The sequence below is a fragment of the Fulmarus glacialis genome, unplaced genomic scaffold, assembly GCF_000690835.1.
Source record: "Fulmarus glacialis isolate BGI_N327 unplaced genomic scaffold, ASM69083v1 scaffold14334, whole genome shotgun sequence".
Classification (NCBI taxonomy): Eukaryota; Metazoa; Chordata; class Aves; order Procellariiformes; family Procellariidae; genus Fulmarus; species Fulmarus glacialis.
This window is the reverse complement of record NW_009210047.1, coordinates 1185-15428: the sequence shown is the minus strand read 5'-3', so window position 1 is coordinate 15428 and position 14244 is coordinate 1185. Positions and strand designations below refer to the sequence as shown.

Genomic DNA, 14244 nt, shown 5'->3' with positions numbered 1-14244 from the left:
AGCAGGAATTATCTGCAAAAATGTGCACATGCTACTACGAAGGCAAGAGAGCAGCAGTTCACTGGATATGCCCTCAGGGTTGACTTTAGAAGATGGGGCTCATGTATTGAAATGCAACAACTTAATACTGGAACCAGGGGTCAATAAAATAACATTCAATACTCAGGTATGTTTTTACAGTTGAGTGAAATTAGCACTCATGAAAGAAGGACTAAAAGCACTGGCTGAGAGTGAAATTAGCACTCATGAAAGAAGGACTAAAAGCACTGGCTGAGTGTCATGGTTTACCCCTGGCCGGCAACTAAGCCCCACACAGCCGCTCGCCCACTCCCCCACAGTGGGATGGGGTAGAGAATCAGAAGGGTAAAAGTGAGGAAACTCGTGGGTTGAGATAAAGCCAGTTTAATAGGGAAAGCAAAAGCCGCGCACGCAAGCAAAGCAAAACAAGGAATTCATTCACCACTTCCCATCGGCAGGCAGGGGTTCAGCGATCTCCAGGAAAGCAGGGCACCATCGCGCGTAACCGTTACTTGGGAAGACAAACGCCATCACTCTGAATGTCCCCCCTTCCTCCTTCTTCCCCCAGCTTTAGATGCTGAGCATGACGTCATGTGGTATGGAATATCCCTGTGGTCAGTTGGGGTCAGCTGTCCCGGCTGTGTCCCCTCCCAACTTCTTGTGCACTCCCAGCCTGCTCGCTGGTGGGGTGGTGTGGGAAGCAGAAAAGGCCTTGACTCTGTGTAAACACTGCTCAGCAGTAACTAAAACATCCCTGTGTTATCAACGTTATTCTCATCCTAAATCCAAAACACAGCACTATACCAGCTACAAGAAAGAAAATTAACTATCCCAGCCGAAACCAGGACACTGAGGAAGAGCATAGTGCTGGCAAGTGGTACCTGTATTGCTTCCTGTTACAGCTTGGGGTGCCATTCCCCTTGTGGCTTTCTTTTCGTTGTTCTAGACCTTAATTTCCCTTGAAAGAAGGCTGTTGTGTTTGTGCCAAAATGTACAGGTGACTCTCCTATTTGCAATCATTTGAGTCAGCCTTCCAAAATTTGTTTTAAACATCTTGATTATTGCTACCAAAAATTAAACTGATAAATTCACATGTAAGATAATGTACTGCTCATGAAGTCTGCCTTCACTGTTGAGCTCATTGAGAATAATGTTTAAAAATTTTGATGGAAATGCATTTTCTAGCCCTTAGTAAGTGACTGTGTGGTTAAATTTGGTTGATAGCCTGTTCTTCACTGTGGAGGGTGGTAGAATATTTTTTCACTTGGTGGATGTAGTAAACCTACCTGCAAGAATTATGACAAAGTTAAGCTCAGCTTCAAATATTTGAATTTAGAAGATGTCAGAATTAAAATTGCCCCCATTGTTCATCTTAATCACATAAGGAATGAGGAGACAAGAACATAAGGATTCTCTGCTACAGGAAGACTAAATTTGCATGAGCAAACACCTGTGAAAATAGTGTCACCATCTAAATGCCACCCTCAGAAAAATGGATTACAGTCCTGCTTTTGCCATATAGTGTTGTATATGACACTCCCGCAATTCCTGACATACACATGCACTCTAAGTCAGCTTAATACTTGGAGTAATCCTTTCTTTCCTCCCATTCTTCCTCCAGTAAGCTAAGTACTCCCAGTAATTGCTGAGGTATTTAAGGACAGTAGTGCTTATCACTTCTGTTCACATTGCATTACTACTAGATGCATAGTAACTGGAAATCAGCAGGCCTTGAGTACCAGTCCTGTTGGTTGGTTGGTTGTGGTGGTTGTGTTCTTCTATTGTGTTGGGGTTTTTTTTGTGTGTGTGTGTGTGTTTTGTTGTTGTTTTCTTTTTTTTTTTTTTTTTTAACTGCCACTCATTCTGTGGCCTTGTACTTTGCTGGTCTGTGGTTTGTTTGCTTGTTTTAGTGAAGTGGGGAAAGGCATTTACCTGCTGATGTAGTCCTAGGAAGTGAAATGCCAAGTGTTTTCAAAAGCGAGACTTCATCTCTTTGGCATTCCAGGAGCAGGAGCTTCTGGCCTCAATTATCATATTGTTCTGTCTTTGGGTGTCTTTAAATACTTTCTATCTCCTTCCCCACCTCTGTAACCCTTCATAGGGAAGTATTTAGTAGGGTTCAATGCTACAGTAATGAACATCAGAGTAGGGAAAATTTGAGTGAGAGAACACTGAGAAATTCAGTGCAGCATCTGAATGATTAACAAAAGATGAGGCAGCACAATGAGGAATGCAACAGGTGTTTCATAGCGGCTTCATTTTCTGAGCATTATCCAGTCTGTGTGTTGGAAAGGATATGGATGCTATGAAGAGAGAAATTGTTTTGCAGTCACATGTGGTATATATGCCTGCTAGCTTTGCCTTCTTCCAATTGGTTTAAATTAGCTTTCATCCCTTTTTGGTCCCTTTTTTTAAACTAATTTTGAAATAAGAATCTGCATAACTGCTTTTGATGACTAAAAATTGATAGCTAGACAGAGCTGGCCAGGAGGTTTCTTTAGCATTCTTAGTATATTTTAGGTGCTCCACACCTGAGATTTTAACTTTCTCTTTTTTTTTTTTTTTCTTTTTTTAATTCTTAATTTCTGTCTTGTCGTAGAACTTTGTTTAGAGTGAAGCTTTCTATAGGCTTACATACTCTGCCTTTCCATTCCTCCAGCGCTGGGGCAGAAAGCACTAGAGAGATGTGCTTGGTACATGTGCACACGCACGTTGTGGAACCTGTGTGGATAGCAGGTATCTCAAGGTGGAAGTTGAGTTCAAGTCCCTGATGATACAATGTGAAATGGCAATAATGTCATTTGAACTACCTACTGACCTAATTTTTTAGGTTTCTCATTCTTTCAAAGGATTGGGACAAGTTAATGGGATTCAGAGATGTCAGAGGTCTTGGTGGCTGCAAGTGTAGTTCTCTGTAAAATAAATTAACATGTATGTAGAACTGGATTTCAGGTGAAGGAGCCTTACTAGAAGAAAGCTGTTAGAGCCTGTTCTGAGCAGGCACTTTGGCTTGGGATCAGGAAGCAATCTGAAACCATGGAAGAAAAGACATGGATAAAAAGCTAGATATAGCTCTGCTTTAAATTTGCCTTGTTCTGCATGCTTCTGGTGACTAGTGGAGGATAGACAGCCTTGTAACTTTCCTATTTTCCCAACCTTTCTTTTTTGAAAGAACTTTGCCTGGGAAGACTGCTCAGTGTGAATCCTACTGATCTTTATACAGTTGTTCAAAGCATGACCTAGCTGTCCTTAAAGGGAAAATCTGAATGTGTTCTAATTTTGACAGTGTATTACTAGATAACATGGTGAAAGCTTCTCTAGATTTGAGCTGCAGTATTTACAAAATATTTACTAAAAATCCATTATCACTGTAGTCATATACTGTGTCACTTCTACTGGATTACATAGCTGGCCAGAGGATAGAAACTGCTGATAACTTGTTTTCTAAATTTTCTTACAGTAATGCTTAATTGCACTACTTCTGCAGAAAGAGGAATGACTGTGCTTCTAGGATACAGAGGGAGTTTTATTCTTTTTGTAGATCTTAGACTGATGATTAGCATTATTGATGCTGATAGCAATCTTCCAGTGTATTTTTTCAAGATTTAAAAGAGATCAGAAAGCATTATGTAAATTCTTCAGACTGATATTCCCATCCCATGTTGTGGTTTAAAGTATGTATATATTATGAAAGACTTTACTCATGCTTTTCTGTTTATAAAGTATTCAAGGGATAAAATTTAGTGACTTTTATGTCAAAATGCGTAATACTGAATTTCAGTCAGGATTTGCTTTGTAAATAACTATGTAAGTGAGGTTTGAATGTTAAGTTTTTACAGCTTTTCTCCATAACTTCTGATCTTATTCTTTAGATTTAATTATATGCAGCATCAATATTTATGTATTAGACTTGGTAAAATGGCACATGGAAAAAGAAAACATTTCCCATTCCCTAGCAGTAGTAGCTAAGAGTAAATAAAATCAGGAATAAATATACTAGCAGGTGTTACAGACTTGGTTTTTATAATGTTATCGAAAAACATCCAGAATCCCATTATTGAGGGTAAGGGGTGGGGAGTGTGTGAAATCGATAGCTTGAGCTGAAAGCTGTGCCTTATATAAATGTTGTAGGATTTTATGAATGTTAGCCAACTAAGCACTTCACTGCTTTCTAAATATCATTTCAGTACTTAAATTAAAATATAATTAATATATATTATGTGGCAATTGGAGGGGGGGGACACGACCAACCAACAAACAAGACAAAAAGCACCCCAAAATAACAATTTGACAGCATAGCTACTATATTAGTTATTCTGATTATTGGTACTTGTTACTTATGATGTTTTTTCTTGAATCAGCCAGCACTCTAGAGCTTCTATCTTAATGGGGCAAAAGGTGCTCCTTTGTGAAAATCTTGTCACTTACTCAGAGAACAAGTCTGTTTTAATTTACAAATGCAAAGTATCTGATAAAAATGAGCTGAAAACATGCTGTTGTTTAGTAGAGGGTTTGTTTTAGAAGTATTTCCTAAATTGAAAAATCCATTCAAATGTTTTCTTGAAAGGCCAAAGAACCTGGGACATACACGCTCAGGCAACTGTGCACTTCAGTGGGGAAAGTACAGTTTGTCCTTCTTCATATTTACCCAATTGTGCAGTATGACGTATATTCTCAGGAGCCCCAGCTAAAAGTGGAACCGATGACTGGTAGGTACCATTGCTATGCTGAGCTTGTTTTGATGATTTCTGTTCTACTCTCGTAGGACTAGATAAAGCATTTTCTGGCTTGAAAATTACTCAGATTTTTTTTTGCTTTACTCTTAATTTTGAGTCTAAAATAAATTCTCACTTTTCAAATTATCCATCAAGTATGCTCTGTCAATGATGGCTAGTTTTCAACAACTAATTCCAGTGCTTGGCTCTGAAACATGTAGTGTCACTTTTGAACATGAATTTGAACATGTAGTGTCACTTAAATATCAGGTATGATTTGAGCTGCCACCCTGATTAGGAGAAGTGAATATTTAAATTTGTAATTGACTGAGCTCCTTATGGGTTCGTTCTGTGATGCTGCAGTCTCTTTGGTATTTACAAGAAACGCGTAAGAACTGGGATTCTCTTCTAGAGGTGATAATATAAACTTATTAAAATTTAATACTGAATACATCCATTGGTTTCATGGACGGCTGAGCATTACTTGTTGTAGAGTTTATTAAAGTTTATAAATGGAAGTTAATAGTGATTTTGTTTTCAGGCTATTAACTGACGCAGTTGAGGATTTAATATGCATTTTGCACTATCATTCCAGTTACAAGGGTTGCAATGTGTGGCGAGGGAAGGACAGGCATATTGGGCATTAATCAAATTAGCTACCCCTATGAAATTAATGGTTGTGATTCAGATATTTGAGAGTCTGTGTGCATACTAGCATTCTTGTTATCTTGATTATGTAAATACAGTATGTGGGTATGACTGGCATTGTAGGTGCAAAAATATAAAGCTGTCTACAACCTGAAGAACTTAACAAAAAGCTTAGTAAATCCTTTGGAATTATTGTATTTCACTGAATTCTGTGCTGCCAGAGCTACACAGTATGAGCCAGCTAGTCTAAGCCATCTAAGAAACAGTGGTTTTGGTCACTCCAGTTGAAACAACCGGTTTCTCCACACCAACGTATCTGAACTAGGTTTAATGTGTTGCATAACACCAAAACCCCACACTTTGAAATTGCCCTAACGTGTGACAAATTGTCTGGGAATATTGCTAAGAAGCTTTAGCAGTGTATTGTAACCATCTACTGATGAGTACCGGAATCTGTTAACAATTTCTGCTTTCTTCTTCAGATAGCCTTTTGGCTGGCATTCCCCAGAAGGTGAAATTCACAGTGACTACTGGTCACTACTTCATGAAGAATGGCGATACTTTGCAGCTCAGTAACGCGGATGCCATGCCTATTCTGTACCATCCGGAGAGCAAGGCAGTGATCTATTCTAACACCAGAGGTAGGCAAGGAAGTAAAAATTAATAATCTTTAAATGCATGAAAATTCAGTAGTCCTGAAGTAAACCTGTACTTACAGTATTAAGAACACTGCTGCTGTCTTTTTCAGCAGTTGTTATTAAGAACAATTCTAGGGACTTGCAACTGAGTATTTCAGTGCAAGAAAGGTCTTAAACTTTCACCCTCAAAGTAGTAGTATGAACTTCTCAGCAGACATAGCTGGACAGCTTTCACTTTCATTGATGGAATTCAGTAGGCATGGTGAAACTGCTGCTGAGGTGAGCATCTGTCAAGTGAATCATGGTGATCTTTTCTTACTATGCAGGTTCTATTTTGACTAGACCATTTTTATTGTGAAGTAGTTGTAAGTAGGTTTTTACATAGTGCTCTATGTAAATGGAGTATTTCCTTTGGCCAGTGTTTCATTTAAACAGATGACATCCTATTTCCCTTTTTTCTGAGCATAAGTACTGTATAGTCTCCTCAGTTGCTCAAACACAAGCAACTTTTACATAAATGGGAAGAACAGTCTTAACAGACTTGATGAAATTAAGATTAAAATAAACTATACAGAGGCACCCCATGTGTAGTATTTTAAAGATAGATGATGAATGGTGACCGAGAATACTGATGCATATGTGTTCAGTAAGTTTTAAGTTTGCTTGAAGTGAAATTATGATATTAAGGAGGTGCAGGACGTTGTAAAAACTTCAACAGGTGTCATATGATGGACTAAAGTAGCTCTTTACCTAGTTTGAAGCTTGTTATCAAATTGCCCTCTTAGTTTTTTCTTGAACATTGGAAGGGACTACTACATGAAATGTGGTAGTTACCTTCCTGCAGTTTAAGAATGATAGAGCGTAACTATTGGGAAGTTGTGAACAGCAGTGGTATTTAAGATGTGTGGATTATAGCTCATTTGTGAAGAGGTTACCATGAAGTTATGCAACATGGTTTCTCGTTGCTGTTTTTGCAGACATGGAGGCCTTGCTAGGAAAAGGTTATGGCATCTCATATTTTTCTACGACACTTAGCTTTTTAGGCTAGTTTCTTTACTTAGTAACAGATTAAAATGAAAATTGGGAAGGGCTAAACGTGTTTTAAAACTACTTTTTTCCCCATTCTGCACAACTATAGAAAAGATCTCGGAATCATCATTAAAGATTCAGTCTTCTGAAAAGATCACAAGCATCAGTTTGCCAGTAGCTCCTGCATATCATGTGATTGAATTTGAACTAGAAGTCATGTATTTGCCATCAGCCACAGAATCTGCAGGGGAGAAAGAAAATACTACAAATAAAGAAGTTCACAGAAAAAACAAAGAGAAGCAGAAGCAGGACAACTGCATGGCTACTGTTGACCAAAAAGTAAGATGTAATTTAATGTTTTTATTACAAAATCTATTTGATCACAGGGGCATATACTTCACAAAATAGAAGTGGTGGTGATGGCAGGGGGGAACCTGCTTGCATTGAACTAATTTTCTCTTAAAAGATGTACATACAAAAATCATAGCAAATGTAATACATGTAAAGAAAACATAAATATAAGCAGAAGTATACACTATGTTTACTATATTACCAGCTGTTCCACCGACTAGTAATCTGAGTTTTAATGTTCTAACGCTCGCAGTTTATATAGGATGAAGGATACTGGTGTGTTTGTAAAAGGTAGCATGGGGGTCTTTAAATTCTCCCTTCTGACTCTGGCAGAGATATTTCTTTCACTTGCAAAGAATCTGTATGCTGTGTTAACTTAACACTTCAAGCTGTCACATTATTTAGTTGGAGGTAACTTTTCCTCTTAATTTTCATTATTAAATAAGTAGAATAAAATAAGTAATATGCAAAGAAGCTCTTTAGCTGACAGCAAAATGATCTTGAAACCATCTCAGTGTTACTCCTTGTTAAAATTGACCAAACATGCTTTCATGTATCCTTGTGTGTGAAGAGTCAGGTAAAAAGGAATAGCTGTAGACTAACACTGCTAAAATGTGATGTGACAAAAGATTTTTTTTTTTTTTTTCCCCTCTGCATTTAAAAATATGTTGTTAAAAATATATAGCTTTACAATTGGAAGAATGCTAGCATTCACTTCAGGAGAAATTATTCAGTTAAGTGTGCTGCTCCAAGTTAAAGCAAATGCACTTTAAATACATTTTTTTTTTAAATATTTTGAGCTTGTATTTAATATATTAAAGTATTACAAAGACATTTCAGTAATAGATCTTATAGCAATTTATTTGATATTGACCTTTTACCAGATTATTGTATTAAGATGCTATTGGTATTGTTAGTGTCCTTTTATTTTTTCTTTCTTCTATTCCCGTTCCTTTATTTCTAGTCTTCAGAACTGGGTATGTCAGTTTCCACATGGAAAGCTTCTCTGAGATTTCATATCCCACTCACAGGAAAACAAAAACCTAGTATTTTGTCAGATTAGTTTTTGACATACTGATTTTTAAAAAAAAATTTTTTTCTTCTTCTCCTTCTGGATGCATTAGATGTAGAGTAAAGTTTTGCTTAGAAATGAGAAGAAAAGCAAAATCGTTATGCCAAAGACCATTACGAATAAGAACTTTGTTCCCTTTTTCCTTTAGGTAACCATTGATTGTCCTTGGTCGATTTACTCCACTATTATTGCATTAACATTCTGCATACCTTTTAATGCCAAGCATTCCTTATTGTCAGCTGGCAAACGGTAATGTACTCATTAAGTATTTATTGTTTCTTTCTTCTTACAAAATATGAAGCCGGAGTTTCATAAGTGATATTTATAGCAGCCTTTTTTTTTAAGTTGGGCTTTTGTTATCTTACACAGTTTCCCATTGGAAGCTTGTGCATTTCCTCTAGTGTTCTTTCATAACAATAAAACAAATTTGTGGTTTCAGCTGTTTTGGAAATAAGACCACAAGATAAACCAAGCTAGCCTATTTCTGTGTAGTTATTTGTTTTCATTTAATGTGAAAGAGGATGTTTTACAGCCTTGTTTGTACAGACTCATAAGTATTGAGGAAGAGATTGAAAGAAACAAATATATCTGCCATTCCTTTTTTTGCTTGAGCTGTGCACTTTGAAAACAATTTTATGGACCTGTACTCTTTCAGTGTAACTGTTCAACTTTTGTTAAACAAACTGTGTCCTGTTTTTCAGGAAATATGTGCAAGTCTGTGTAGAGAATTTGTCAGAACTCTGTTTCCAGCTTTCAGACAACAGCCTAAAAAATTCTGCTGACTGTACAGATTTGCAGCTGGTACCTCTGAACCCTGAATCTCAACAGGTAAAGATTCTCTTGGTTGTTTATGAGCTCATTGGCAGGACAGCTAGATGAAAGTTCTTGTTAGTGAAATTATTAGCACTTCTGCATATAGATTTTGTAGTAAGTAAGGCTGATAGCTGATGTTAGGTCAGACATTTGTAGTCCTCTGAGTAACTTTGATTTTTAAAGATACTTTAGAAGGCATTTACACCTGTAGATCTCAGATTAAATTCTAAAATTTGCAAAGATTATTAGATAAGTTTTCAAACTTGTCCATTTGCCTCTGCAAAGCACTGCATACCTGCTTGAACAACAGCTATACAAATGTAATATCACTAATATCGCTGTTAACACTTAATTTGTTCATCTTATAGCTGCAGTTTGTCATTAGGTTTTAGGACAAAAATCAGGTATAGGCTGTTTTCTAATTAAATACAGCCGTAAGCTAGCTAAGTTGCAAAACAGTCCCCTTGAAGTTTCTTTCAGCCTTGTCTGAACATAACATTAAATTGGTCATTCTTGGTGCCTAGGAAAAGTACATACAAACATTATTAATATCTTTATTAAATTGGACTTTTGAATAAAATATTTTTCATATGTACTTGAATGTGAAGTGTTCCCTTTTGAAACATTGCTTCTGACAGTGAAATGTATCGCTCCTTTTAATTACATGTGCATTGTTAAAAAAATTCACTATTAGTTATTTTGGTTGCATATTTTCCCTAATGATCTATTTAACACTGAAGAGGTAATTTGTTTTTATAAACTATATTAATGCCAGAACAGACAAATGTATGTATGTGCATTTCTACTTCTTTCTCAGAGGAAGGAAGGAGCTAATACTATAAACATTCTCTTTCAGGTCATATACAGTAAGCAATCAATATTCTTTGTATGGGAATTGAAGTGGACAAAAGAGCTTCCTCTCTCCTTGCAGTGCCTGTTTTCAGTCAGCTTTTGTCCAGCTACCTCTGAAGAACAGTCTCTTACCCTGAAGCCGTTCACTTACGAATTCCAAGTGGAAAATTTTTTTGTAAGTACTATTCTATGTATAGTATATGTTAACTGAATATGGTTTCCTAATATATGGAAAGGGAAAGTCAAGAAATATATTAAAAACCTTCTGTTTACATAATGAGATTGATACCTACTTAGAATCATTGGAAAGCCAGTTTGTTGAATGATAGAACTGAAGTCTGATATGATATGGTGGAATCATATACTTGCCACTGGAAGGGGGGGGAACCATAACACTTGTGCAAGTGTCCTTGATCTTGTTTCATTTTTTTCTGTGTTTTTGCCTTCCTGGGCTTGTGCCATGGAGGCTGTCCTTAGATTACTGAGCTGCTTTTTCCCTGCTGGCTTAAGACTGCGCTGTCCAAAGCAAATTGCAATTTCCAAAAAATCTTTGCTATTGAAAGCATTTGAGTTGGTAGTGCTTGAGATGAGCTCCTCTAATGAAATATTTAGGGTTTTCTAGGCCATTATCTTAAATGTTTCTTCTTTCCCTTTATGAACAAACTTTTTATTCCTTTGATCAGCTAGGAAGCTTATAGGTTAGATATAACTTCCTATTAAAGGAATTCTATCAACATTATTTAATCTCATCTCTGAATTCAGACTTGTGTTACCCTTTTTGATGCTTGGGTAAAAAGTAGCAACAGGAGAAGACTCTTATTTGATTAAATTCTTTTGTCTGTTTTCAGTGTTGCTATGTTTTCTACCTGCTTATTACAAACTGGCATTGAACAGTATTTTAGGTATTTGTTTACCTACTGGCATGTAACCAGCATTTGTTGGCACCTGTTTCTGGAGTTTTTAAAGAGAACTGTGTTAGTGTGGTTTTTTGGTAGAAATTTAATTTTGTAGTAATTAAAAATTAGCTCTTTGATAATGTGAGCACTGTTACTCTGGGGACTACAGTGGTAAGAGTGGTGAAGGAGTTCTCCTGTATTACTCAGAATTTGAGTGATGTGTCTGGAAAGTGGGGAGCCAAGAAACTAGTAAAAGTTTGTTTAAATAGTATGAAGATTGGTATCCATTTAGGAGCATTGAAAGGCTGAGTTAAAGCACAGAAGTGGAGGGAAAAAAAGTGTGCTCACTGCTGGTATCAAAAATAGATTGAATTAAATTTGGTTTGCTTATTTTCTCAAACTGAGCAAGATAATGAAGTGAACATTACTTATAACTGAATCTTGCATTAAAAAGATTTAATGGATGTTAAATGTAAGGTTAAGTTTGTACTGTATGAATTGTCCAGTTCAGTTTAAACACAAGTAAAACACCCCTTTTTTCTTGATAACAGCACTGTTTTCTTCCTGACAGACGTTGTATCATGTGAAAACTGAAATTTTTCCACCATTGGGGGCAGAGTATTGTAAAACAGGCTCACTCTGCTCTTTAGAGGTGTCAATCACCCGACTTGTTGACCTCTCAGAGGTTGACAGAGATGAAGCATTAACAGAATCAGATGGATATTGCACAACAAAACTTATGTATGAAGGTAAGAATATTTTTCTTAAGCATAATGATGAAATTCCCCAGTTTTGTCTTGATAATGACATCTGCCAGACTTTCTATGGCATGTATTCTTGTATTGTGAGTAAGGCTGCTCAATAAAGCAGTTTTCCTTTTGCTAGACTGAGAATATTTTATTTTTTCCTCATTAATCTGTCTTCAAGTGGAGTATAAATGCTGCTCAGTCTGGATGGATACTTGCTTGAGGCCCAACTATGGTCCTTTTTGTGTAGGGCTTACCTTGCACAGCTCTTCACACACAGAAGCTGGTGGGGTTTAGATGTTGCTAAAATACTGATTTTAAAAGTGCTCTAAAACTCTAAAACTATACTGAGGGTTCTTAATTTTTCAGAAAAGATGTTTATAGTGTTTGCTCTTTTTCCTTGCAGTTGTTGACAACAGTAGTAACTGGGCAGTCTGTGGGAAAAGTTCTGGAGTGATATCTATGCCTGTAGCAGCTCGAGCAACTCACAAAGTCCACATGGAAGTGATGCCACTGTTTGCTGGATATCTACCTTTTCCTGATGTCAGATTGTTTAAATACCTCCCTCACCATTCTGCTCACTCCATGCAACTTGATGCTGGTAAAGCTGTCTTGACTACATGGCTACTTACAGAAATGATTCTGCTTCTCCTGTGTTCTTGTGTAAAGAGAAAAGCAAGGCGAGGAAGTGTATTGACCAAGTGTCTTTGTTACTTACCTTCACTCACAGTTCTGATTTGAAACTTACAAAATGTTGCTCTGACAGGAACTTTGAATTCAGGTTGCAGCCTTCATCTGTGAGGAGGAATAATAAATGCATTGTTTTCTTATATTTCCTTTAAAGATTATTGTGCAAATTAGTTGTCACTGGATTTATAATCAAGTGAAAACTATTTGATGACCCTCTAATCCTGTGGTTTAATTGTCTGCACATCTACTGTGTCTTCATTAGCTTTGAAATTTTTTCCCAGTTTTTTGAAAGGATTAAGTACGAAATAAAAGAACTGCTGAAAACTTGTGGCATATAAACCAGATTAGAAGAAGAGTTTAGATTACCACAGCCACCTAGAGTATTTATCTGTACTGTTCACTAATCCCAGCACTGTAGTGAGAATTCACTCGTGCAAGCAACTTACCATTTGTCAGCAGAGCTCCAGGAGCACCCTTCTAGCTTGTGACAAATGTGAGGCAATGCTACTTAAATTTTCCTTAGAAACCAATATAATTCACTCTGTTACATCTGCTGCTGGCCAAAAACGTGCACAGACTGTTACCTCAGCAGAGATGATCGGTAACTGTTTAACACGTGGTAAGTTGACTGTGCGTCTGAGCTCTGAAATAATTTTTAAGTTGTTTAATCACTCCATAGAATGAAACTGTGGGTTTTTGTTTTAAACAGATAGCTGGATTGAAAATGATAACCTGTCTGTGGACAAGAATGTGGATGATCAAGCTGACAGCAGCAGCATAAGGAGCAGAGGTAGCTTGCATTCTGCAGCTAGCGGGGAACACAAAGGTTTGCCAATGCCCCGTCTGCAATCCTTTTCACCTGGTCAGGTCTTCAACTGCAGCACGGCTATGCAAATACTTGTCATTCCCAGCAAGGACGACCATGTTCTGGAAGTCAATATCACGTGACAACTCGGTATGAAAACAAGGAAAACAAAAACAATTAGAAACTGGATATGAAAGCACTTTAAAGGATTATGACCTGATTAGTCTTTGTTGTAACATTCTAACTCTAAGGAAACCTATGGCACTCAACATGTACTGGCCATGGAAGCACCAGACAATTGTATCAATTTAAATGTACAGTGAAGCTTGTGTCAGCTAGTTTATATTGCCACTTTAGTATGTTTTGTGTAAGCTATTGGGTTTTCTCCCTTCAGTCACATCCTGCATCACAACACAGGGCAACAAAACCAAAAAATCCAAATATTTGGACCACTTCTTTATTTTTGTCTGGCAGCTGAGAGATTTGTTTTATGCTTCCTACATATTTTAGAATTTAGAGTTGGATGATATACTTATCCAAATCTTGGATTTTTATGTAATAATTTACAGGCTTTTCCACACATGTGCCAGAAACACAACAAAGCACACAACAGCACATTCACTGGTATAATAGTTGCTTTTCTGTTTTTGTTTTTTGTTTTGTTTTATCATTGTTAATTCCTGCCATTGCAATTTTATATTAAACTTCCATCGTTTGCATACTTAGATGCATGGAAGAGCTACTGCTATAAACAATCTTAACTGAACAAAATTCCTTAATTTTTTGAGGCTTTCTCCTTCACAGAGTAGACACTGTGATGTCACATATTATATGATTTTTTTGGGGGTGGGGGTTGGGTCATCCTCTTGCATAGTTCTTACCAAAGAAAGATATTGATAGAATTTAATAATAAATTATTTGGCTTATTGAGTTCCCAGATTAATTTCTTTTATTACCATTTCTAAGTGGCT

The 14244-nt window shown here is 36.8% G+C and overlaps 1 protein-coding gene across 1 annotated transcript in view; it reads left to right on the top strand.

Annotated features, from left to right (window-relative positions):
- The window catches only part of LOC104076239 (trafficking protein particle complex subunit 10-like), a 34194-nt gene extending 20602 nt beyond the window's left edge, over positions 1-13592 (top strand). The window contains 10 exon segments of the mRNA XM_009577046.1: positions 1-166; positions 4586-4727; positions 5864-6022; positions 7158-7387; positions 8620-8720; positions 9173-9299; positions 10141-10311; positions 11604-11781; positions 12185-12379; positions 13178-13592. The exon segment at positions 1-166 is cut by the window's left edge and continues 14 nt beyond it. Coding sequence (XP_009575341.1) covers positions 1-166; positions 4586-4727; positions 5864-6022; positions 7158-7387; positions 8620-8720; positions 9173-9299; positions 10141-10311; positions 11604-11781; positions 12185-12379; positions 13178-13416 — 1708 coding nt within the window. The 3' untranslated portion in view covers positions 13417-13592.
- The last annotated feature ends 652 nt before the right edge of the window (positions 13593-14244 follow it).